The sequence below is a fragment of the Aptenodytes forsteri genome, unplaced genomic scaffold (assembly GCF_000699145.1).
Source record: "Aptenodytes forsteri isolate BGI_AS27 unplaced genomic scaffold, ASM69914v1 Scaffold119, whole genome shotgun sequence".
NCBI classification, from domain to species: Eukaryota; Metazoa; Chordata; class Aves; order Sphenisciformes; family Spheniscidae; genus Aptenodytes; species Aptenodytes forsteri.
The window spans coordinates 1,673,161-1,699,146 of NW_008796165.1; the positions used below are offsets into that span (position 1 = coordinate 1,673,161).

At 37.2% G+C, this 25,986-nt stretch overlaps 2 protein-coding genes across 2 annotated transcripts; both read right to left on the reverse strand.

Moving 5' to 3' along the window:
* Positions 1–783: 783 nt before the first annotated feature.
* On the reverse strand, positions 784–20,526 carry LOC103905552 (PDZ domain-containing protein GIPC2). Its single transcript, XM_009287244.2, has 5 exons — positions 20,330–20,526; positions 16,544–16,724; positions 13,161–13,270; positions 12,335–12,416; positions 784–3,846 (listed from the first exon to the last, which is right to left on the reverse strand). The coding sequence occupies exons 1-5, from the start codon at positions 20,510–20,512 to the stop codon at positions 3,692–3,694; spliced, it is 711 nt and encodes a 236-aa protein (XP_009285519.1). The 5' UTR covers positions 20,513–20,526; the 3' UTR covers positions 784–3,691.
* Positions 20,527–21,461: 935 nt separating this feature from the next.
* Positions 21,462–25,597, reverse strand: LOC103905682 (PDZ domain-containing protein GIPC1). Its single transcript, XM_009287433.2, has 2 exons — positions 25,409–25,597; positions 21,462–21,650 (listed from the first exon to the last, which is right to left on the reverse strand). The coding sequence occupies exons 1-2, from the start codon at positions 25,589–25,591 to the stop codon at positions 21,462–21,464; spliced, it is 372 nt and encodes a 123-aa protein (XP_009285708.1). The 5' UTR covers positions 25,592–25,597.
* Between the last annotated feature and the right edge of the window lie 389 nt (positions 25,598–25,986).

Below are 25,986 nucleotides of genomic sequence, written 5' to 3' on the forward strand. Positions count from 1 at the left end.
ACTGAAGCAACATCTGGCATACTAAAGGTGTCGCAAGTAATTTGCAAAACTAGTTCCTTTAAAGGTGTGAAATATTCATCACTCATCGTATTTTTAAGATTATGAGCTCAGAACGTTATGAACATCAGATTTCATTAAATCCCCTTGTTGCATCTAAAGACTATTACTTACAGAGAAAAATAGTGGTGCGTTTTCCGTCATCTTGAATATAGCAGTAAGTCTGGAAGTAAAGGCACAAACAATTGCACACATCTGCCAGCTCCCTGCAAACTGTGCACCAAATTATAAGAATAAGGAATCGGTTACTTTTAGAGTAGTATTCAGGCTGAGTTACTACCTTGTCTCATTCCACCTCAGATTTTGAGAGGACTACTCGCCAACATTCACCTCCACCTGCAACGCATGCTAACAAGACATTTATAGTCCTACTCTGTTCAGCACTTATATTAACTAGAACTAGTACTTCAAATGAATTTGGGAGATTTTTATAGTGACGTTTAATGACATTTTCACCCTACAAAGCATGCAAAGGCTTTAGTGTCGTTATTGACTAGGTTTTAAAGGGATCTGCAGGCTGTATTTCATTAGTAAAACAACATTAATTTACTACACAAATCATTACAAAGAGCTTACATACATACTTTATAAGGTAGTGTGATTTTCATGTGACAACTTATTCATGCATAGCTGGAAAATGCAAATAATCTACTAAATTGGGTAGTGGTACCATTATGCCTTATGTGCTGGAAATAGCGTATGCGTAAATGAGAACTCAGAAAAATTATTAAGATATTTCAACATACTTTATTGCAGTAAATGCCAGTAAAATTGCAATCACTATTTAAATCTTAGTTCTGAAATAATCTCCACAAAGATAGGCCACTATGACAAGAGACAGCTCTGTGCAGAATTAGAGCTTCAGAGATTATTTTTATCTCGCTATTTTATCAGTGTAATGAGACAAATTATCCTCTGAGGATAAATTGATTGAACAACATTAATTTCTCAAAATAAAATGAACAGCCAAAACACATGAGGGGTTATCTGCCACAGGTAACATTTCATGTATTATTTTATAATACAACTCTTCCATAGTACATTTTTTTTGCTGCTTATGAAGGAATTCTTAACTTTAACTGACTTTATAATCAGTGGCATGTTGCTTACTAACATAAGTGTACATAAACATTTCCACAAAATTTAACATTTGAGTTTTATATAAAACAATTTAAAACCAACAGGGGATTCTTGACATTTCATTTTTCCTTTTCACCTAGAAGAAGTTTAAAGAATAAATTATATGGCCCACGATACTTTAACTCTTCATTACCAAGAGTACATTAGTTAAAGTAGCCCTGTGCAAGACAGTGTGCTCAACTGCAACGGAAGATTGTGGGCTCAGACTTGCAACTATTAAATACAGAGAAACGCTACCCACCTTGTGCTCTCTGTACTAAAATTACACTCCTTTCTCAAAATAATACATCCTCATGGCCCCAGTTGAGCAATGGGATGTATAAAATTTAACCACCTCCTTACAAAGTTTCTTTAATTTTATTTTCAAGTCCTACTAAACTTCAAATGTTCTCGTAAAATTATATAATTTTGCTTCTCATAACTTGAGAATAGTGTCAATTTTTGTATCTATATGTATTTCTACATATAGAGATTTATAATGATCACACCTGTTTGAAGATACATATAGATTTCATCCCACACTGGTGATATGAAGCACTAGTACAATTAAGAGAAATTTTGACACCTTTGAACTTCTTAAATACAATGTATTTAATGTATGACCTCCATACCGCTCTGTACTACTCATTTCATAAAAAGGAATATCTATATTATGTGAAAGCTTGTCCTTAAATCAGAGCTACAAGAGCAAAATATTCACAACAGCATTTATAAAATTGGAGATTATCCCCATTGAAAGACCACTGAACAGTATTTATACGACTTCATGCAATATTTCATGACTAGAAAAAATATTCACTTATTGTAACATGTGCAAAAGACTGAAGCGGAGTTTAGGAGCCTTCCTAAATAACATAGTAAAGAGAATGAGGACGTGTTCTCTTAATGATACTTCAAAGTGTCATGGTTTTAGACAAAAAAAAAAAAATCATTGACATAGAAAGTGTAAAATTATTAGCACAGTCTTATTTTAAAGAGATCTCTGCAAGACAGTGAAAGACATTTTCCTCAGAAGAAAAGTAACTAGGTAGTGATTTAGAAAACGCTTTTGTAATACCTATTATTTTATATGCTTATGCAAATATAAAAATACTAAAAAGTTATGACACCTTCCCAGGTCAGGCCCCACATTCTTCTTCAATTTCATTTTCAAGGACACTCATGACGTGTTATTTGGCTAGAATAATCACTTGAAAGTAGCTTTTTCTAAACAAATGAGCAAATATCTGTCTTGTTTAAAACCAAGCACAGTAAAAACTGATAAAGAATCCAGCTATGAGTAAAAACAAAACTTACTGCATTGCTCTTCATTAAATACAGAGTGAACAGGAGGATAAATGCAGGCATAGCAGATGTGTTAAGAGAGACAGTTCATTTTTAATAATCTGAGATTTATTAGTAAAATATTATCAGTTAAAATAAATGTTTATGTACAATATAATTGGAAATCCTAACATCTAAAATTAGTTTAATGTATTTTTCAGGATTTAGGCATGCATTTTCACCCAAACTGTGATTGTTTGTGACTTTACAATAATATCTTCCAGGTTTGAACACCTTCAATGTCTCTCCTACGTTGCCATGTTGAAAACAACCAGACAAGAGGGACACTCCATAGGATCTCAGCAAATCATTTAGCATATGCAAAGATCAGTTAAGCACTTAGTCATACACTATAGTCTCCCGTGCCAGATCACAGATATTATTCAAATATATGAATAGTAATAAAAATTAACATTTGTTTCTTCCTATGCAGTTCCTATTGCAATGATATGGCATCTGAATAAAGCAGCAGCTTCCTGGTTTAAGCATTTCTACTATACTTACTTATCTCAGTAATACCCAGACAGCGTGTATTATGACTCAAATGAAAGCAAGCCTTTTTCATTCAAAGATCTTAGTTCTCATGTTTCAGAGGAAATTTTTTTTTCCTGAACTCAGGTTCTTCAGAAACAGGGTAGCCTCTTCCCAGCTCTGTCTACAGAAAAGACTACGTCCAGGCCAAACTGTAAGAAAACCTAAGGTGCTAGGTTTTCCACAGCTCTTTGTGTACGTGACTACGTAAGGACCACAGAAGACCAGGGAACTGCAGTGTGTAGCTAGGTAGTTTTTCAACAAGTTTATAAACCTTTCTAAAGAAGAGATAAAATAATCCAAATTCTTTGTTGCATATGTCTAACACTCTTCAGAATATTGATATCAAAGTGTATGTACAATAAAAAATACCTAATTTTCATAAAATGTCTGTATAAATATATCTACTTGACACACTCTTTACAGTGATTTCTACATGTAAATTAAATGTTTGTTTTAAATGCACAGTTGTCAGAACTTTGGGTTTATCTTCATATTTCTGTTAGAAACCTTCCTTTGCAAAAGAAAGTTTCAGATAAGAATACTTCTACAGAACACCCTAGATTCATATCAATAAAAGTATTAAAATTCTGATGTACATATTTGAAAATCATTTTGTATTTGATAAACTGCACAATTCTCATTCCAGTCGTCCTTGCTTAGCATCACCTATTGCTCCCCATACATCAAAGACAAACTCATCTGGAAATGCAAAGTCTCCAAGAGTTTCATCCAATGCCACTGCAAATTCATCTGGGTTTTTCTTGTCTCTTCCAGCTTCCACCATTGTTGCAGCTAAAAAGCAACAAAACAAAATAATGTAATTATCATGAAAGTGACAGCTAACATATATGGCCAAGATAGTTTTTGAATGTCTGTTTTCAAAACCAGGTAAGGTCAGCTTAGGGAGATGTAAAGCTTACCTACTGAATTTAGGATTCAATAGGAATTATGTACTTAAATCCCCCCACACTAGCTACGTTCTGCTCTGATAAACAGGAGAGCTTCCTTGGAGCACTCGTTATATATTCTTCTGTTTGTTTGGCAGAGGTTTAATTTTTAATTCAATGAACCTTCATTTTAATCTTATAAAATTATATTCTGTTTTCATTACTGAAGACACATGAAGCATGGGTCTAAAAACAAGGTTAAGCGCAACACTTCTGTGGTAAGACCCATGCCAGTTCATCACCAACTTCAGTGAGTTTGATACGAGCTTGCTGATCTAAACCAGAAGATCAAAAGGCAAACCAGAATGTTTTTCTCCTCTAAACGACGAAGAAAAGATCTCAGCAAGTCAGAGTTTAAAGTGGCCAAGTTCTTCACAGAAAGCCAAAAGGCATAGGGTTTGGACACGGAAAACAACATACAGCCTGCATAATAGATATATACAACCAAGCTAGTATGGGTTTGCTAGCAACAACCCATGTTTTACCAGTTTAAATGTTGAGCATGACCTGCATTTAGAAAGGAGTAATGATAAATGGGCCTAGAGAAAACACCTGAATACCCTACTTTAGGAGACAAGAATTCAAATACTAGGCTCAACTAATATGTTGTGTAAAATACAGAGTAAATTAAAATCTGGTTGTTAGGTACTGGACACAGTATGTTTGCAACTGCCTGAAAGAAGTTGTGCTCTCAAGAAACTACCATATGACCTCAAACAGATTTGTTTAATTTTTCAGCTTCGTTTTATTTAATTAATTTTAGATTAATTTTTTAACCCAGAAGACACCTCCAGGTAGTAAAGAGACTGAGGCATTTATTGTGAGCCACATTATTCTTCTGCTTGGATCTACATTTTTTTCAATACCATCCGAACTAAAGAGTAACTAATTTCAGCGTATGAGTTTGCTTCAGTTATTATTACCTCCAGCTCTGAAAAGTAAATCTTTAATTTATAGCACCCTCAAAGCTGGGAAAGTTTGTGCTTATGCCACTATGAAGTGAAAAAGATCAAAGTTATTTCTAGAAGTCTCAGCCAGGTGTGGTTCAAATTGTGCAAAAGCATGGGAAAGGCCTCGCTGCTGTGCACAGTAAACCGGAGCCACCGAAGATAGGAACATCTTGGTACCCAGGAAAGTTAAAGCAGAGACGTCTGATACAACAGAGGTAGACCGTGATATCTTGTATACCTATGCTGTATGGCATTTTCTCTTACTTAACACCCAAGTATCAGAATTTATCAAGTTTTAGACTTTAGTTTGGAAATGGCTACACTGGGGTCGTTGCTTAGGACTCAGTCCTTAGCTGCTGTGCTCATCCCTCACCTTTAGCCACTGTGCAGTTTCTCAGATTCTAGAACAAATTACAAGTCTACCCCAAACAACACTGAATGCTGGCAACCCAGGGACATTAGAGTAAATGAAAACTGTGAGGGCTCAAACCTCTCTCAGTCATGGCACCTGCACCTCCCTGAAGGATGAAAAGTGTCAGCACAGGAGTTTCTCCTGGTTAAGCTAGGCCAGGAGAACTACCGGCAGCAGGCTATCATGGTTTGAAGGATGCAGAAGACTCTGTAAAACAGACTCAGCACAAACAGCACTGCTGAATGCAGTTTATTTTCTGAGCTGTATCTCTGCTCCACGGCCTCTGTTCATATTCACAAGAAATGATGGTACTGTACAATAGATGAAACCCTCAAAGTCTGCTTCATTTCACGATTACTTTACACACCTGCCTTAAATTGCAAGATGTTCTCCATCTTTTGTTACACATGAAGTAACCACCACTTTCTTCATGAGCATATCAAATTCAAGTGTCACACTGAAGGATTTGATAGCTTCTAGCCTTTTCTCAGAGGGATATCCGAGTAGAAAACTTGTATTACAGTGCCTGAGAAAGGGAAAGAAGTCCTGAAGCCACAGATGACCACCTTCACCGGGACAGTCTGCTGTCTACTGCATGTGCTGTGTTGTATCAACATGGCAAAATCTCTCTGATAAAAGGGAAAAGAAACTTCCCCTGCTCTGAAGTTTTATTAAAATGTATTTAATATTATTTTCTTGACCTGAGACTCAGCTTAAGTTTATTGACAGTTATGAACTTCTGGCAAACAGTGTTTGCTGTTATGCAAACTTGTAACAAGCAGTGAGCAAACTTGAGCCATATTCCACATTGTAGACATCAGCAACAGTAATTCTGAAGAAATTTGACGTTTTGGTTTTAACTATGTTCAGATGTGAGGCTTCAGACTGAATCGCAGTGTGCCAAACTACACAAAGCAGTACAAGGAAAATTTACATAAATCCTGACAAACGAAACGCTGTGATCGAGACAGGCACCACTAGTGGTTCTCAAGGACTCTCAAGACCTGTTTCCCTGCCAGAAAAAACCCTATCCCTGTTGCGTTGATTCTTTCTGTGTCCCCCGTGAAGTTCCTGGGACACTGACTCAGAGGAGTCTGGATGGAAAACAGGCATTAAACAGGGGACTCTTGTTCCGGACAAGCAGAAGACAAATATTTGTCTTATCAATGCCACCTTATATCCCCTGACACTGTGGCATAAGAAGGTACTTACAGAGGAGTAAGTAAGTTTACCTGGAGGTAATGAGGTGAAGGGTATAATTTAAACTTCACAGATTTCTGCATATGAACCAGGATATGAAGTTACTCTATATAGACACTGGGAGAGGGTTGGAAGGAGAAGAGCTGTGCAAGGTGACACAAGAGCAAATGTGTCTAGATATAGTTAGTTAGTCAAGACATTAAAAAATGTTGCCATCAACAGAGTGAAGAACTAGACAAGTCTTCCAGCAGAAAGAGTGGGAGCAAGGAATTTAGCCAGCTTTAAGATAAATTGGTCAAGATATATGAAAGATCCATATGACACAGACAGCAGCGACAAAACAAGACAACACAGCATTATATTACAGTCAAACTGCCCTAGTTGAAACCTCAGAATTACACAGGAATAAACTCTTTCATTAACAGAAAATGTTACTTCAAACACAATTTTCTTTAAAGATTGAGCTTCCCAAATTATTAAATAGAACCTTAAAAATAGTTTATTATAGATTTACCAAACTTGAAAACAAAATCCACTAAACTTAGATAATCAAGACGACTTTCAACCCCGTCAGCAGGAGTCAGAACGTCACCGCCGTGCAAAAGCAGCAGCCTCACATAAAAGTGCTTTCAACTGTATCGAGCAACTGCAATCAGCACTACCAGGGTACATTTAATGTACTATGTTTATTAAAGCACACGTCTGCGGAGAGACTGCAGGGTGGCCCCCGCTGGGGTGTACGTTTTCGATAGCTTGGTGCTGACCTCTAGTGTCAGCAGAGCTGTATTACCGTGCAGCAAACCCTAACGCAAGATGCAAGCCGGATCCTTCCCCATTCTCACACCCAAGTTGCACCACTGATGTGTACGAATGTGCAAAGCCGAACCCCGCTTCACCAGTGTCACACATACAGGAGCACTACAGCTGACCCGTCTTCTCTATCACCCAGTGTACATAGTCTTATTTCCCCAGGCCGTTAGCGCAGACATGGGGTGGCATCCCCTCGTGGGCACAGCTGTGCAGAACATGCGTGTTTACACAATGACATTTGCAATGTGTAATTCCCAAGGCAAATCAAAAACTACAGATTGCCAAGGCATTTAGCAGATACTTGCCAACTTGAAGAAAACTTTACTGGTTCTCAGAGGGTGACCGCTCTGTGCCAAATTGCCTCTGCTCCCCTCCCTTTCCCCCACCGCTTCTTGTAACAGCTGCACAGTAAGTGATTGCAGGAATTTTATTCCAATAGAATATTTTTCCACACTCCAGATATCTGAAAACAATTGGGGCTTTATTTTTTTTTTAAATCTCACTTCAGACAATGCTCATACCTGAGAAATTTTTACATAAAATGTGAAAAGTTCAGCAAACTTAAAAGTGATGAAAGGAATTAGAAGTCTTCTCAACTTTAACTGAGAAGCTCACTCTCAGGCTTCCCAGAATATGAACATAGTAGTATGTTGTCTTTTTAAACCTAGTCCCTTTACAATAACTTCAAAGATATTTCGCAAATTCCTTATTTTCACTTTTGATAGACACATGCAGCACAAGCCATGAAAGCTACGATCTGCCTGCCACTGTTATTATCTACCTTACATAGTGGTTTTGCTACCTATATCCTATCCTGTAACTTCTAAAAAAAACTTTTTCAGAAGTTTTAACAGAAACGTCAATATTTATTTAGCTGTAATGCTATCAGAAGCTTTGCCTTCATCAAAAGGTGACAAATATTATTATTCTGGCCTGACACTTTAAAAGAGCTAAAATTCACATTCAGCTTCCTTACGACATGACAGAAAATGAAGCGTGTCATTGCAGTTTCCAGTGTTTAATATTATTTGGTTTAAACTTCATGTTGAACATTGTCAGATCAAGGAACCATTAGAAATATCCCTTCTTCTTGTTTCTTTTTATTAAGTACTAATTCTTCTTGAGGTGGAGAAGTTTTCTTGTTTAACCAGACTTGCTACCTTTCCCTTTTTCACAAAACTCCCATTATCCTCTCACAGTAAATGAACAGTCATAAACAATACACCCCAGAGTGTATACAATAAAGTCCTTTGGGAAAGGAAGTCTGGTGATAGAAGGAGCAGAAAACAACAGATTCAGGGAGAGTATCTCTTTAGTCAAGGCATTTCAGGATAAAAATGTCTATCCTGTATTGCTGGGTTGGATTAGTGAGCCAAGAGAAGCAGCTTGGGTGACGAAAAGTTTAAACCTGTTAGGACATTTTGACTAGATAGTAAGTTTGAAAAATAAAGTCAAGAGTGGAGAAGTAGATTTGAAATTCTTCTAAACAGAGGGGGAGAATATGCAAAGATATGTAATGTCTGACGATATTATAGAGAACAACAAAAAGGAAATAATCATCCGAAAGCATAAAAACAGGACAAAATAGAACAAAATATCAGTGGATGAAGAGCTAGCCAAGAGATGCTGAAAGCAAAAAGTTGAACGGGAAGCCCTTTTTGCCATCATTTTTCCATCGGTAGCATTCTGGGGTTGGATCCCATAGATCCAGGCTTCCTCCCACCCAGAATCTTTAGGATCAAATACAGTCCATAACAATTCAAGCCTCACTGATTTAAAAAATAAATGCCACCAGTATTTTTCACTAACACTGCTTCCTGAGTCCCTTCTATTAATCAACTGTTCACGTTCCTTTACCAGAAAGCCCTGACAGGATTTAAAATAACCTGAATTATCTCTCAATGGCGCATTTATGTTTTAAAGAATGCTGAAGTCAAGCCTTGGCCCAATTTCTGATGTGCCCATAAAATGGCTGAGGAATATATTTCCAGAGTCAAGAGTCCCTTGTGCAGATTAAGTCCAGTTTTCAGTAAAATAAAGACAGAAAAAGGTAAAAGTGCATTCAAAAGGCAGGTATGTAAATCTCTACAGCATTTAGATCTCTGAAAATAAAAAACTGTGCGAAAAATAAAGAGAGAAAAAGGTAAAAGTGCATTCAAAAGTATGTAAAAAGGTATGTAAATCTCAACAGCATTTAGATCTCTGAAAATAAAAAACTGTGCGAAAAAAGTAAGTGTATGCATTTCCATTAAATGATTTCCAAGCATTTTGTTCCAACTCAGGGATTTGTGTGTAGATTTAGTCAGCCATTCTTGAAACTGTCAAGATACTTAACTATGCAAAAATTAAGGGCTTTATCTCATCTTTAATTCTGTCTGTAATTTTACATTATTTTTTCTTTCCTTTCTTTCTAACTGCTGGCTTAAAACTGGGGCACTGTTTTAGAATTCAATCACACCATGGAAGTGTCATTTTAATGGAGATGAAAGAGCAATATTAACTGACATCCAAAGCTTCTGACAAACAGAACTGCATGGGAGTGAGCAATGATTGAGATTTTAATCACTTGTCGGCTGTCGCATTGTGATGACTTGCATTTTCAACTAATCTGGCTTGAGTAATGAGTGAAATTTCTAGCTGAGTGGTGATTGGCATTCTCTGAATGAATCCTTTCCTCATATTTCATTTTCATGGGTGACTGATCACATCCAGTATATGAAAAACTGACATATGTTAATTGAACAGATTTGTGACAGGTTATTAGCTCTCCTTTCCTAAAAAGTCCTAGAGCTGTTTAATTGTTTAAAAATGATAAAACTTTTTTTTTCCCATCACCATTGGCCCTCAACTCTAAGATTTGAACTTCAGGAAATGGCTTCAAAGGTGCAAACTAAAGCTACATGAACCCTGTAGTCTTTGATTCCTGACACTTTCTCTTTGTTTCACTGCCTTTTTGGGAGGAAGAGAAGGAAGAGACGAATGGCAAAACAACCACCTAGTTGGGAAGAAGAGAGTATCTTTGAGGACAAAGACCTCTTCCTTCTCTGAGTGTTCTTTTAAGGCATTCTTTCAAACTTTCCAAACTACATACTAAAAGGTGAAGGACATGAGATCTTTTGGAAAAAAAAAATCAAGGCGTTCATAGGAAAACTCTACCAGGTGCTTGGCAATCAGCGCAGCCATATGTGCTGAAAGCTGAATTCCTCAGTCTACCGTACAAGAGCCATCCCGTTACGATACCAAGAGCCAAAAACACAGGGAACACCAGTTCCCACAGGAACTTGCTTCCCTGTCCCAGAGCAGAGCATAGCACACCTCAACATCCCAAGAAATGATGCTGTAGTCTAGGATCTCAGGCTTCTGGGCTATGGACACCAAAACCAGAACATCTATAGCCGCTTATTCCTGTAGGGCCAGGAGCCTGGGGACCTTGGAGGTAACCTGCAAGGACAGGAGCCTCCAGAAGCCCGGCTTGAGCTGGGACTGCAACAGCTGCAGGACAAAAACAGCTCCCAGAGGGACGGTTGGCACAAGCCTCAGAGCTTTGAAGCCTGAGCCAGAGACGGACCAAGCAGTGGAGGCTGCAGGAGAGCGACAGGACATGGGATCCTCCCTAACCTAAACAGAAGGTCAGCACCACGCAGGGATCCCGGGAGCGTATTACACGGCAGGGGCATCGCATATCAGAGTTGCTGGGAACAGAATTTTTGAGAATTTTTAGTTTTCTGGGAATCGGAAAGCTTAGATATTACCTACAAAACAGAATTCACAAGTTTTGGGCAGCTCCACTCTCTCTTCTATGCCAGGAAGCCCACCTCTGCCTTAGCCTGGGGGACAAATAATACTTTACCTACAATTTTTGCTGTGAGAAAACTAGTAGAAGCTGCCAATCAGATGCTTGCCGGTAGGAGCAGCCAGCAAAGGACTTTTGGCTATTCAGATGATCTCCTATTGTTCTCATACCTCTGTGCTAACTGCTGCCTGTCAAACCCTCCTGCTTTGCCCTTAGCTTCATGCCAGACCTATTTTCTCTTCTTCTTTGCCTCCTCCACTTCTCTCTCATAAAAGCTTTCTTTTCAAGACCACTTTCCATTTAGCTTATCCTTTCCTAATTCTTGGGTGATTTTTTTAGATATTACCATAACAACGAATACCTTCCTCTTTATCTCAGTATTAGCAGTTCCCCAAGATCGTATGAGGACTACACCCAGCCACAGCTGGCTACAGTGGCACTTCTTACCCAACTAGACTGCAGCTTCTTCCCATACAAACAGAAGTTCCTATTTAATTGTTGTCAGATTAACAGAGAGAAGCAACAGCTGCAAGGACAAGTTTAGTGCAGTTTTAAGGAACTTATGACACTGGGGTTGAATAGTTTCTTTCATTATAAATTGATGATTGTGATAGCTAGTAAATATTCTGGAAAATTTCCCATGTTCTTCAGAACACAGGCTTTAGAGAATTTGGTAAGTTTGTGCAATTACTCTGTCAGTTCCCTTGCTAAATAGTTGCCCTTTCACTGATGAAGATCTCAGATTCAAACTTTATCGATCAACTTTGATGTGTCTAAGCCAAGGGGCAAAAGAGCAAAAAAGCAGATAGACATGCTTATCCTTAACAATCCTTAAATGTGGTACACACCAGCTCCGCTAGAAAATATATGCCAGAAAGAATACAGTGATGACAGTTAATGGCAAACAACTAAATAATTCGTGCAACAGTGTATCGATAACATACACGAAGAATAGAGGATTAATTAATTACATCATAAGGCTTGTAGTGAGAGATTCTTTCTTTTATCAGAGACACACATTTGCAGAAATACAGACAAGCTTTTGAGACTTCATGCTGGACAAATTTTGCTTTGCTTATATCCAGAGACTAAAGTACTCAATAAATTTTAGACTACAGAAAATGAGAAATGGTTTAAACTTGTAGTAATGTATCTGTTAAAGACTCACCTAATTCAATATCTCTTATCCCCATGTATGTTTCAAGAAGCTCATCCACTTTTTTAATTGCTTTTTCTTCAACTTCAGTTGGCTTTGTTGAAATAAAGGGAGAAAAAGAGCAAAAGTATGATTATATCCATGCAGATTTCAAAATAACCAGCAATTCGCCACTGATTATCCTTACTCTCATCCCAGCCACCTAGACTTACAAAACGTACAAGTAAAACACATTATTCCACTCTCTTTCCCTCTTCTCACAAACCTGAGCCTTCCTCCGAACGTCAAGCCACGCAGCGCTCACATTCAAACTAAACAGGGGCTTTACATCTCCTGACAATACAGATCTTCATCAAATCCTTATCAGCTTTAGAAGAACCCAGAATAAATAACATTTCTTCTTCTAAACCCTAATCCTGGTGTTACACATATTCATGTCAACGTACATTAGTAGCCTCTCCTAAAAACAACCCTTACAGCAGCCCAGTACACTTTGCAGTGCCAGAAACAGAACCAACTCTTCAACCGCCCTCCTCTTTTTTTTTCCCCCATTCCCTCTTCTCAACACCGCTTGGTCTTATCTACCTTAAATTCATCCATGTAATCCATGACATCTAAATACAGGTTATCTGTTTCCAGATTCCTCAGCCCCATCCTACCCCTGCTAGTCTTCAACTTTATATAAGCATTTCTCCCTGCAGAAGGCAGTCCTCTTCTTAAGTCCCGCAAGCTTTGTAACATCCAAATTTTTCCTTCCTACTTTACCTTATCAACCTTGGGGAAGAATAAATCAGGTGGTAGATGATTAAACTATTAAAGGGCCCCAAGACAACCATACCATTTCCTCCACAGTAGCAGGGCCTTTGGTTCTCAGCCGAAGTGTTTCTCTCCCTCTGGAGATTTTAGCCTCTGGCAGAGTTTCACCTTTGGACCTTGGTTCCAGCTTTTCTAAAGACAAAATAAACAACAACAAGAAAAGAAAACCAAACAAAACTAAGTATGGTACATCAGAATATGATGTATCTGCTTTGACTATTACATTACCTTTACTTTTTATTCTAATCAAGATCTAGACATATGTAAAAATTTAATTATAAATTAACTGTATTCTAAGTATAGCTTTGCTGACAATGTCTTGTCTTCAAACTTTGATACCCGCTTGACTGCACCGAAGCTAGGACTTCCATTAACCAATATATCTATGCAGGCCTATTGCACTCAACTTCATTTATGCACTTTTCATAATTTTATTTCCCTATTCTACAGAAAAGTAGAAGTATTTATTACTTAATATTAGATAATGGCCGAAGTCATCGGCCAAATGCTGATTTATCCTGGTCTTTACAGGCAGACTATGTAGCAGGTTTAGCATTGCAGCATTTCCATCTTTCACTGATGCAATGGTGGAAACACCACTGCTAAACAGGTCATGATGAGCCACATGGAGCTGAGCTAACAATTTGATTACTAGCAGTCACATAGGTGAAATGTCCATAAGTAGATCTGCAGGAGTTTTTCCACTGGTTTCACCGAGGTCATGATTTCATACCTGAAAAATCTCTACCAAGAATATCTGGGTTTACCCAAAGTTTTCTTTACCTGAATTCAGCTTTCCTTCTTTAATCTTGGGTAAGGGCACCCCAGTTAGTAAATGGAGAATGGAGTCATTTAAGATTTGACTTTCTTCTTCTAGGACATAATTTTACATTCAAGAGTGGCGAGGCTTTAATTTACTTACTGACATGGGAGTTACATAGTTAATCTGGAAAGTGCTAGAAGAGAGGAGATAGTTTTGCAGAACTGTTTTTAACTGTGTTGTTTTCTCTACCAGATTATTCCTCCTCTTAACAGCAGGCCTTTCTAATAAGCTGTCCTTGAAGGCAAGACCTTAACACGCTATATTCATTTTGTCCAGGTAGATTCCAACTCATCATTCTTGCATAACTAGTTAAAAATCCAGATTATTCTGCTGAACAAGTCTTGAAAAGTACATTTGAATTGTTTTTATTTTAACAAATAGACATGGCACAGTCTCTCATATATACTTAGGATCAACACTTTTCCTTAATCCTTTTATTGCTTCAAGGACAGTTTAAAACATCCTTAAGATTGTCATCATTTCTGCTAGTCTTGTTTCAAAAAGTCCTGATACAACGTACATCTTTTTCTAGTTCTGTCACCATTAGCACCTTAAAACTCATGATTTGACATAACATTTATTTGCAGTACTTCAGACCAAAGCTCTCTGGCCATCACAGAAACTATTTTTCATATTCACGTAATTTAAATTTAGAGTTTGTGTTATGCTGCCTTTACTTTGTTTCTATTAATTTTTCACGAATTCACAGAGGGCCAGCTTGTGACTGGTAAGGACCAATCTTATTCAGACAAATCTTTAATTCTGTGCTACAAGCCTTGCCTGAGTAGCTGAGGCAGCCTGTGTGCACATGGTAGAAAGATATCCAACCAGTAAATTATATTTATTTCACATTCTGCTGAGAGGAAGAAAAATAAAAGTTAGTAATTTCACACAGAGGCTTGTCTCTTATTTCTACACCCTCACAAACTTGTGTTGAAACTAACAGGAATTCAGCACCTATTTGTCCAGCAGGATCTGGATCTTGTTTGTCATCTCTGGGGCTATTCTCAGCATGCTGCAGCTTAAACACCATCTTGAATAAATTTGTGCCTAAAGCCTAACTGCACCTAAGGCTAGAGGCGGGATATTCTAACCTATTGGGCACTGCAACTTGTAAATTAATTTCTGTAGGGTAAAAAATAACGTGCATCTTCCAAAAATCTGTCCAAAAAGCTCTGATTGCCTCTTAATTCAATGTCAGATAAAAGGTATTGCCATGGAATTAGCAGGTTTCCTTCTCTACATCACAGGCAGACTAAAAGGTATCTTAATCACCTGACTAAAGTAATTACTATTAAATAATGGCTGAAGTCGTCAGTCAAATGCTGATTTACCTTGGTCTTTACAAACAGACTACGTAACACATTTAGCATTGAATACAAATTATAGACCCATATTAAAAAGGTATTCCTATATTACTAATTGCAATACTATACATATGTAATACTACTTTAGCATAATGTATAACATACACATTTACTTAACAGGAGTATCAACTTATATCCAAATGCATTAGAGATTAACTCATAACCCTCATTCTTCACAGAAGCACCAAAAGCAAAAAGAAATCTTCACATTTCTCTCATTTTCAATTTCTGCTGCTATTCTGACACCAAGTGTCAAGCCTGGTGTATGACAGCAGTTGTAAACCACTAACAGGTAAAAAAAGATTTGAAAAATAAACATTTCAAACTTTTGCTGCTGTGGTGAAGACGGTGATTTGGAACTTGCTGTTAGTGCAGGTGTGCACAAGGACTCATACACACTTATAATTTAGCAGTATTTTGAAGTTTTTATTACAGAAAAATGCTACACAGTTGGGGGGGAATATAAAAAATTGAGAGACTAAAAATTAAAACTCAGTCTCTATTTTGACTCCCTGAGCTAAACCTACTTTTTTTTTTTTGTTTACCACATTGATAAAATTAATATACATAAGGATTAGCAGTAGGTATGCATTCCTCCTATATAAGTATCACTTTCTCACAGCATGCAGGTGGTAGGTAGAGACAGAGCTTTGCCATACTGCTTTCTTTCCAATTCTGAGTATACCCGCTGTTGGGGAGAGGGAGAGCAGGCAGGCATGCAGCAGAGGAGGTGCTCTAGGGAATCCCAGACAAGTGCTTTCTGCAGCATCCTTCTGCATTAGAGAGCGCAGTCCCCAGCCACGGGTATAGAAATAGAAAAATCTGACACACAGATGAACAGGGATTATGTATCAATAGAGGAAAAGAGGAGAGGAGGTTGGAGGATCAGCACATTAGTGAAGTGAGCCATGCTTTAAAACTGTATCTATGAAACAATTCCTGTACTTATTTTGCATCATCATGTAGTGGCAAAGGAATCGAGCAACTGAGACTCAGGCTGAGGTAGCCCACACCAGGATGACTGCTGGAGAAAGCAAGATGGAAGAAAATCTATTCATAAATTTTCCACTTCAAAGAAAAAAAAAATAGTACTTTCTTGTAGTAGTTATGTTACCTTGTGTGGACACCTGGCTGCAATCTGAAAACAAACTTACAATGCAATTCAATGTTGGGATTTCAATATCCAGGAACAAGGTGGACAGTCAGGTCACTCACCAAATGCTTTCATAGGCTCTACCAACTCCAGCTTAAACATCTGACCTTTCTCTAGATCTTTTAGCATTTTGGCAACTTCATAATGCCGACACTCTGACACATTTTTTCCATTTATAGTCTCTATGTGATCACCCACGCAGATCATTTTGGTTTGGTCCATAAGGCTACCTTCTTTGATTCGCTATTGTTTAAATAAAAAAAAGAATTAGAAACATTTCTTTAAAAGGTAAAGAGGTGACACCACAGAGTTTCAAGAATATCAGTTAACAACATCAATACCATTGAGCTTATTATACCAGCAGTGCGTTTTGTCTATAAGATTTTCAAAATGTATTTTGGAAAGCATTATTTTTCAAACAAAGTATTTTAATAAGCATTGAATATAAAATCAACAGAAAAAAAAAGAATGCAATCATACTTTAGAAATTAAGGCTTCTGAATAAGCTAATATTTTTGTGCTTTAAAACTGAACCCAAACGTGTCAGTGACATGAATGCTTAATTGAGTTTTGGGTTTTTATTTTGATTTAATAGCTTGACAAGCATAGGAACAGAACTTTTCTCAAGTATGGTCCAGGGACATAAAAAAATGTGCGTGATATACTAAAAAATGACATACTATAAAGGGCTAATCTTAATAAGACCCATCTATAGTCATAAAACTTGCACCATTTTCCTCATCGAGCTATACAGCTGCATATAAAGTATTTCCTCTGAAATAACAATAAAGAATAAGAAATTCTTCTAAATGCCATCTCATGGAATACAGATACAAATAGTCTAAAGGTCATAAAATGTAACAGAAATTAGTATTTATAGTTTTTGTGAAGTGGAATTTAAAAAGTGAGAAAAAAATCTTTAAAAGATCTCTATGATTTATCAAGTCAATTAAAGAACACAAAATTTCAGTGATTCTGTTTATTGTTGTTATATGCTGTCATATTTGTTTATCATGTGCCTAAGTCATGTAAGCCATTATCCTATGGCTATTTAAAAAAAAGCTATGACATAGTAGAATATCTTATATTTTTTAGAGATGTGAATTTCATTCTAATATTTTCCTGAATAACATACTTTTCAATAAAGACTGATGTTGTTCAGGCTAATTTTGAGTGAGATAACAGTGAGACAAGGGAGATAAACGTATTACCACCTACTACTATAACACCTAGGCTAACTGCATAACTATCTCAGAAACCTGCTTCTAGTTTATGTGCGCACATCTGAGCCCACATATGTGCCTCCATCTGAGAGAGTCAGTGGGAAGTGTGATAGTGCTCAGTGTCCTATAATATACTGCAACAATTTTTAGCTTCAGGCTGAGTTTAACTCTTTCTAGCACCTTTTTCTTTAACCTAGATTAAAACCAAAAAGAAGCCTCATAGTGAATGAAGAGAGGGGTATCGTACACACACCAGAAACCAGGTCCCAAATGCGTTTCTGTTACTAGGTGCCAGGATTCAAAAGCATGCCCGCCAGACTTCAATTACTGTTTAGTCTACATGTTGAATTCATTTTCATTTAGCTTTTCTTCTTCACTTGGATCCTAACACCAAAACTGTTTAAGTAATATTCACTGGCTATGTTATTTGTGTCATTTCAAACATTTTTTTTCCATATGACTTAGTTTTAATCACCACTCCAAGTTAACTGACCAGAGACAGTCAAGCTACATTGTCACAGTAATTAAGATGCAATTGATATGCCTATATTTCAAGTGCTCTACAGTCCATTTAGAAGGTAGGATCTATATTTCCTATGCAATGCCTAAAATTAATTGCGCCACCCCATCCTATAATGTCTCCTTATATACCAGTCAGTCAAGCTTCAAGTTCTGCTGTTATTCTTTGAATGGCTAATTTGGGTCCATATTACATCTTCCCATCTGGCTACGTACCCAGAAAACAAATTGGTGAAAAGTAGCATGACACCAGGTTTTGTTCTTAATAAGGCAAAACAACATCGTATGTCACAGCAACAAAAAAACTGCAGTTCAGAGTGTCAGGTTTAAAATCTGGCCAGTTTATGGCCAGAAACTGCCATTTATGGCCTAGAAACTGCCCTGTTATACAAAGTGCAATAAAATCACTACAGCCCATAATAGCTTTCAACAACCCAAAGACAGGTAAATTTAGTATTAATCATTAATTAATAATGGAACATAGTAACAAATTTTCAAGGAAAGCAAATATATAAACAGAAGGAATTCTACCAAACTTTAAAGTAGAGACAGTCTCTGCTTAGTCATTTACCGAGACAACCAGGTATAAAACAGATGCAGCTTTTACTTTTGTATATGTATTTTCTACGCTGTTTTAAAAAATCCATTAGCTAAATAGGCAACAGCAACAAAGTAAGCTCCTAGAAACTCCTTTAAACTGATGCATTCCCACGAAGACTGCACCATATTCATTATACTGCTTATTATTAGACCAGTACAAGGACAATGATGTATTTGTTCAGACAAGTTTTATACAGTTTACTGGAAATTACAGCTTGTCTTGCTAATGTGGTGAGGGTTTTCCAGTCTGCTCCAATTATGCAGTAGCCTATGTAACAGGTGTTCTCTCTCCCCATATTACCAACCAAGCACAGAGAGAGTAACACTCCATACAGTACTGCACGTGAACTTTAATCACTGAAGCACTGCTTTCAATGCCTTCTTTTAAAATGCCACATAAGCAGCAGCGTGACTTAATGTTACAGGCTGCATGGATGCTACCGCTAGAAATTCAGAGTTCTGTGTCTATAAACATAAAACTGAGGCTATGATTTTGCCAAACTGCTTACTGAAACGTCCACTGCGTCTTGACTTTGTCAAGCATGATCTCAATCACATTTTTCCACAACAAAGACAAGCAAACTTATTTCTAAACCACGTCTTGTTTTATATCCATGGTAGCTAAGGAATGAATAGAGTACAACCTCTCCATACAAGAAGCTCTGTTTACAATAGCAATGAGAACAGCGATCGAGACAGCAGTAATCGAAGATAATTGCCAATGCCTCACTAATAACGGATAATTGGAGTAGATTAGAGCAAAGCATCTAAAAAAGGCAGAAAATGTGATTAAGGTTCCTATTACCTAGTCTAGCAAGAAGGGTAGCACCGTTTCCTCAGCTCTACTTGTCTCAGAACATACTATCTGGAGGTCATATAGAAGTGGAGGAGGAAAGCAATTATTATTAATATATTGTACATGTTACTGCCCATAGTTGCTACTCAAGTTAATTGTGGTAAACTGTGTTAATCCATATCCTTAGCACCTTTTAATTCATCCTACCTATCTAAGGCAACAATATTGGAAAGCTGAAAAAGCACTGTACTTGCACCTATTCTTATACAGTATATAAAGGTTTCTGCCCTGTGAACATTCATAAAGACTGAAAGAACATGATCTTATTATTCACATGAGTGACAGACGTTCTATAAGCACCTAATCAATGACATCAGAAAATCACTTAAAAAAAGGAGGGGGCAGATGCAAGCAGTATCTAACACCTACCACCTCAGGGTAGGTCGGAAAATACAATGGTCACATTGTAAAGCTGATACGCATTACAGAAGCAATGAACAAATGAACTAATTTTGAATGACATGCAGTACAGAAATAGCTGAATTAATTTTGAATTATGTACCTGAAGAAAAGCAACTTTATTTTTTACTTACCGTATATATGATAATAAAAGATTTTATAGTTCTAAAGTATCATTAAAACAATAATTAAACTGTTATAGTAACAGAAGCTTCTATAGAACAAAGTATTTCACTGGTAATTAAATTTACCTTTATAAACGCACAGCCAGTTCCATTGTCTGTAATGGTAAGCCCAAGCACATCATGAGTTTTAAGAATTTCCACTTCTTTTCGTTGTCCTTTTATGTGAGCAAATATGAAATCTTCAAGGCCAATTTGTGCACCTAAGAGCTTGTCCATATCAGCTTTATGAGTGTTCAAAGTACAAAACATGATCTGTGCAGGAGGAAAGCATATACATTAAATTTAACAGTATATTAGGTTTGGTGAGCTTGATAGGAAGATAAAAGGAGAGCGTAGTTATGGCCTCTGACAGATCCATAGCTGAAATGATGATAAGTCTCCTTCTCCAGCTGCCCCAGGAGAGGTGATAGTCTCCATCCACACACATGACAGGAGGCATCAGCAGCTCAAACTCTGCAGATAAGAGCTGGCAGGGAGCAAAGGAGAGAGACGTACCTGTGTGAGCAGCCTCTCACAGCCTGTCATTTTTTGTTTACCACATTGATAAAATTAATATACATAAGGATTAGCAGTAGGTATGCATTCCTCCTATATAAGTATCACTTTCTCACAGCATGCAGGTGGTAGGTAGAGACAGAGCTTTGCCATACTGCTTTCTTTCCAATTCTGAGTATACCCGCTGTTGGGGAGAGGGAGAGCAGGCAGGCATGCAGCAGAGGAGGTGCTCTAGGGAATCCCAGACAAGTGCTTTCTGCAGCATCCTTCTGCATTAGAGAGCGCAGTCCCCAGCCACGGGTATAGAAATAGAAAAATCTGACACACAGATGAACAGGGATTATGTATCAATAGAGGAAAAGAGGAGAGGAGGTTGGAGGATCAGCACATTAGTGAAGTGAGCCATGCTTTAAAACTGTATCTATGAAACAATTCCTGTACTTATTTTGCATCATCATGTAGTGGCAAAGGAATCGAGCAACTGAGACTCAGGCTGAGGTAGCCCACACCAGGATGACTGCTGGAGAAAGCAAGATGGAAGAAAATCTATTCATAAATTTTCCACTTCAAAGAAAAAAAAAATAGTACTTTCTTGTAGTAGTTATGTTACCTTGTGTGGACACCTGGCTGCAATCTGAAAACAAACTTACAATGCAATTCAATGTTGGGATTTCAATATCCAGGAACAAGGTGGACAGTCAGGTCACTCACCAAATGCTTTCATAGGCTCTACCAACTCCAGCTTAAACATTTGACCTTTCTCTAGATCTTTTAGCATTTTGGCAACTTCATAATGCCGACACTCTGACACATTTTTTCCATTTATAGTCTCTATGTGATCACCCACGCAGATCATTTTGGTTTGGTCCATAAGGCTACCTTCTTTGATTCGCTATTGTTTAAATAAAAAAAAGAATTAGAAACATTTCTTTAAAAGGTAAAGAGGTGACACCACAGAGTTTCAAGAATATCAGTTAACAACATCAATACCATTGAGCTTATTATACCAGCAGTGTGTTTTGTCTATAAGATTTTCATAAAATGTATTTTGGAAAGCATTATTTTTCAAACAAAGTATTTTAATAAGCATTGAATATAAAATCAACAGAAAAAAAAAGAATGCAATCATACTTTAGAAATTAAGGCTTCTGAATAAGCTAATATTTTTGTGCTTTAAAACTGAACCCAAACGTGTCAGTGACATGAATGCTTAATTGAGTTTTGGGTTTTTATTTTGATTTAATAGCTTGACAAGCATAGGAACAGAACTTTTCTCAAGTATGGTCCAGGGACATAAAAAAATGTGCGTGATATACTAAAAAATGACATACTATAAAGGGCTAATCTTAATAAGACCCATCTATAGTCATAAAACTTGCACCATTTTCCTCATCGAGCTATACAGCTGCATATTAAAGTATTTCCTCTGAAATAACAATAAAGAATAAGAAATTCTTCTAAATGCCATCTCATGGAATACAGATACAAATAGTCTAAAGGTCATAAAATGTAACAGAAATTAGTATTTATAGTTTTTGTGAAGTGGAATTTAAAAAGTGAGAAAAAAATCTTTAAAAGATCTCTATGATTTATCAAGTCAATTAAAGAACACAAAATTTCAGTGATTCTGTTTATTGTTGTTATATGCTGTCATATTTGTTTATCATGTGCCTAAGTCATGTAAGCCATTATCCTATGGCTATTTATAGAAAAGCTATGACATAGTAGAATATCTTATATTTTTTAGAGATGTGAATTTCATTCTAATATTTTCCTGAATAACATACTTTTCAATAAAGACTGATGTTGTTCAGGCTAATTTTGAGTGAGATAACAGTGAGACAAGGGAGATAAACGTATTACCACCTACTACTATAACACCTAGGCTAACTGCATAACTATCTCAGAAACCTGCTTCTAGTTTATGTGCGCACATCTGAGCCCACATATGTGCCTCCATCTGAGAGAGTCAGTGGGAAGTGTGATAGTGCTCAGTGTCCTATAATATACTGCAACAATTTTTAGCTTCAGGCTGAGTTTAACTCTTTCTAGCACCTTTTTCTTTAACCTAGATTAAAACCAAAAAGAAGCCTCATAGCGAATGAAGAGAGGGGTATCGTACACACACCAGAAACCAGGTCCCAAATGCGTTTCTGTTACTAGGTGCCAGGATTCAAAAGCATGCCCGCCAGACTTCAATTACTGTTTAGTCTACATGTTGAATTCATTTTCATTTAGCTTTTCTTCTTGAATGAAGAGAGGGATATCGTACACACACCAGAAACCAGGTCCCAAATGCGTTTCTGTTACTAGGTGCCAGGATTCAAAAGCATGCCCGCCAGACTTCAATTACTGTTTAGTCTACATGTTGAATTCATTTTCATTTAGCTTTTCTTCTTCACTTGGATCCTAACACCAAAACTGTTTAAGTAATATTCACTGGCTATGTTATTTGTGTCATTTCAAACATTTTTTTTCCATATGACTTAGTTTTAATCACCACTCCAAGTTAACTGACCAGAGACAGTCAAGCTACATTGTCACAGTAATTAAGATGCAATTGATATGCCTATATTTCAAGTGCTCTACAGTCCATTTAGAAGGTAGGATCTATATTTCCTATGCAATGCCTAAAATTAATTGCGCCACCCCATCCTATAATGTCTCCTTATATACCAGTCAGTCAAGCTTCAAGTTCTGCTGTTATTCTTTGAATGGCTAATTTGAGTCCATATTACATCTTCCCATCTGGCTACGTACCCAGAAAACAAATTGGTGAAAAGTAGCATGACACCAGGTTTTGTTCTTAATAAGGCAAAACAACATCGTATGTCACAGCAACAAAAAAACTGCAGTTCAGAGTGTCAGGTTTAAAATCTGGCCAGTTTATGGCCAGAAACTGCCATTTATGGCCTAGAAACTGCCCTGTTATACAAAGTGCAATAAAATCACTACAGCCCATAATAGCTTTCAACAACCCAAAGACAGGTAAATTTAGTATTAATCATTAATTAATAATGGAACATAGTAACAAATTTTCAAGGAAAGCAAATATATAAACAGAAGGAATTCTACCAAACTTTAAAGTAGAGACAGTCTCTGCTTAGTCATTTACCGAGACAACCAGGTATAAAACAGATGCAGCTTTTACTTTTGTATATGTATTTTCTACGCTGTTTTAAAAAATCCATTAGCTAAATAGGCAACAGCAACAAAGTAAGCTCCTAGAAACTCCTTTAAACTGATGCATTCCCACGAAGACTGCACCATATTCATTATACTGCTTATTATTAGACCAGTACAAGGACAATGATGTATTTGTTCAGACAAGTTTTATACAGTTTACTGGAAATTACAGCTTGTCTTGCTAATGTGGTGAGGGTTTTCCAGTCTGCTCCAATTATGCAGTAGCCTATGTAACAGGTGTTCTCTCTCCCCATATTACCAACCAAGCACAGAGAGAGTAACACTCCATACAGTACTGCACGTGAACTTTAATCACTGAAGCACTGCTTTCAATGCCTTCTTTTAAAATGCCACATAAGCAGCAGCGTGACTTAATGTTACAGGCTGCATGGATGCTACCGCTAGAAATTCAGAGTTCTGTGTCTATAAACATAAAACTGAGGCTATGATTTTGCCAAACTGCTTACTGAAACGTCCACTGCGTCTTGACTTTGTCAAGCATGATCTCAATCACATTTTTCCACAACAAAGACAAGCAAACTTATTTCTAAACCACGTCTTGTTTTATATCCATGGTAGCTAAGGAATGAATAGAGTACAACCTCTCCATACAAGAAGCTCTGTTTACAATAGCAATGAGAACAGCGATCGAGACAGCAGTAATCGAAGATAATTGCCAATGCCTCACTAATAATGGATAATTGGAGTAGATTAGAGCAAAGCATCTAAAAAAGGCAGAAAATGTGATTAAGGTTCCTATTACCTAGTCTAGCAAGAAGGGTAGCACCGTTTCCTCAGCTCTACTTGTCTCAGAACATACTATCTGGAGGTCATATAGAAGTGGAGGAGGAAAGCAATTATTATTAATATATTGTACATGTTACTGCCCATAGTTGCTACTCAAGTTAATTGTGGTAAACTGTGTTAATCCATATCCTTAGCACCTTTTAATTCATCCTACCTATCTAAGGCAACAATATTGGAAAGCTGAAAAAGCACTGTACTTGCACCTATTCTTATACAGTATATAAAGGTTTCTGCCCTGTGAACATTCATAAAGACTGAAAGAACATGATCTTATTATTCACATGAGTGACAGACGTTCTATAAGCACCTAATCAATGACATCAGAAAATCACTTAAAAAAAGGAGGGGGCAGATGCAAGCAGTATCTAACACCTACCACCTCAGGGTAGGTCGGAAAATACAATGGTCACATTGTAAAGCTGATACGCATTACAGAAGCAATGAACAAATGAACTAATTTTGAATGACATGCAGTACAGAAATAGCTGAATTAATTTTGAATTATGTACCTGAAGAAAAGCAACTTTATTTTTTACTTACCGTATATATGATAATAAAAGATTTTATAGTTCTAAAGTATCATTAAAACAATAATTAAACTGTTATAGTAACAGAAGCTTCTATAGAACAAAGTATTTCACTGGTAATTAAATTTACCTTTATAAACGCACAGCCAGTTCCATTGTCTGTAATGGTAAGCCCAAGCACATCATGAGTTTTAAGAATTTCCACTTCTTTTCGTTGTCCTTTTATGTGAGCAAATATGAAATCTTCAAGGCCAATTTGTGCACCTAAGAGCTTGTCCATATCAGCTTTATGAGTGTTCAAAGTACAAAACATGATCTGTGCAGGAGGAAAGCATATACATTAAATTTAACAGTATATTAGGTTTGGTGAGCTTGATAGGAAGATAAAAGGAGAGCGTAGTTATGGCCTCTGACAGATCCATAGCTGAAATGATGATAAGTCTCCTTCTCCAGCTGCCCCAGGAGAGGTGATAGTCTCCATCCACACACATGACAGGAGGCATCAGCAGCTCAAACTCTGCAGATAAGAGCTGGCAGGGAGCAAAGGAGAGAGACGTACCTGTGTGAGCAGCCTCTCACAGCCTGTCCCAGCACACCAACTCTGATACAGGCATCTTGAGCTAGAGCAGAACAGCTTGTTCCAGAGGTTAGCGTGAGCAAACCGAAGAGCCACCACCATCTTTTGCTTCATCGTTCATCCACCTCAAA

What these genes read in the sequence shown, in the direction of transcription:
- LOC103905552 (XM_009287244.2), bottom strand. Translation starts at nt 20,512, where the DNA reads ATGTTTTGTACTTTGAACACTCATAAAGCTGATATGGACAAGCTCTTA. An exon ending in CTGGCTGTGCGTTTATAAAG is followed by an intron (nt 16,725 to 20,329) that starts GTAAATTTAATT and finishes TTTAAACAATAG; the next exon opens with CGAATCAAAGAAGGTAGCCT. An exon ending in CTGCTACTGTGGAGGAAATG is followed by an intron (nt 12,417 to 13,160) that starts GTATGGTTGTCT and finishes ATTTCAACAAAG; the next exon opens with CCAACTGAAGTTGAAGAAAA.
- LOC103905682 (XM_009287433.2), bottom strand. Translation starts at nt 25,591, where the DNA reads ATGTTTTGTACTTTGAACACTCATAAAGCTGATATGGACAAGCTCTTA. An exon ending in CTGGCTGTGCGTTTATAAAG is followed by an intron (nt 21,651 to 25,408) that starts GTAAATTTAATT and finishes TTTAAACAATAG; the next exon opens with CGAATCAAAGAAGGTAGCCT.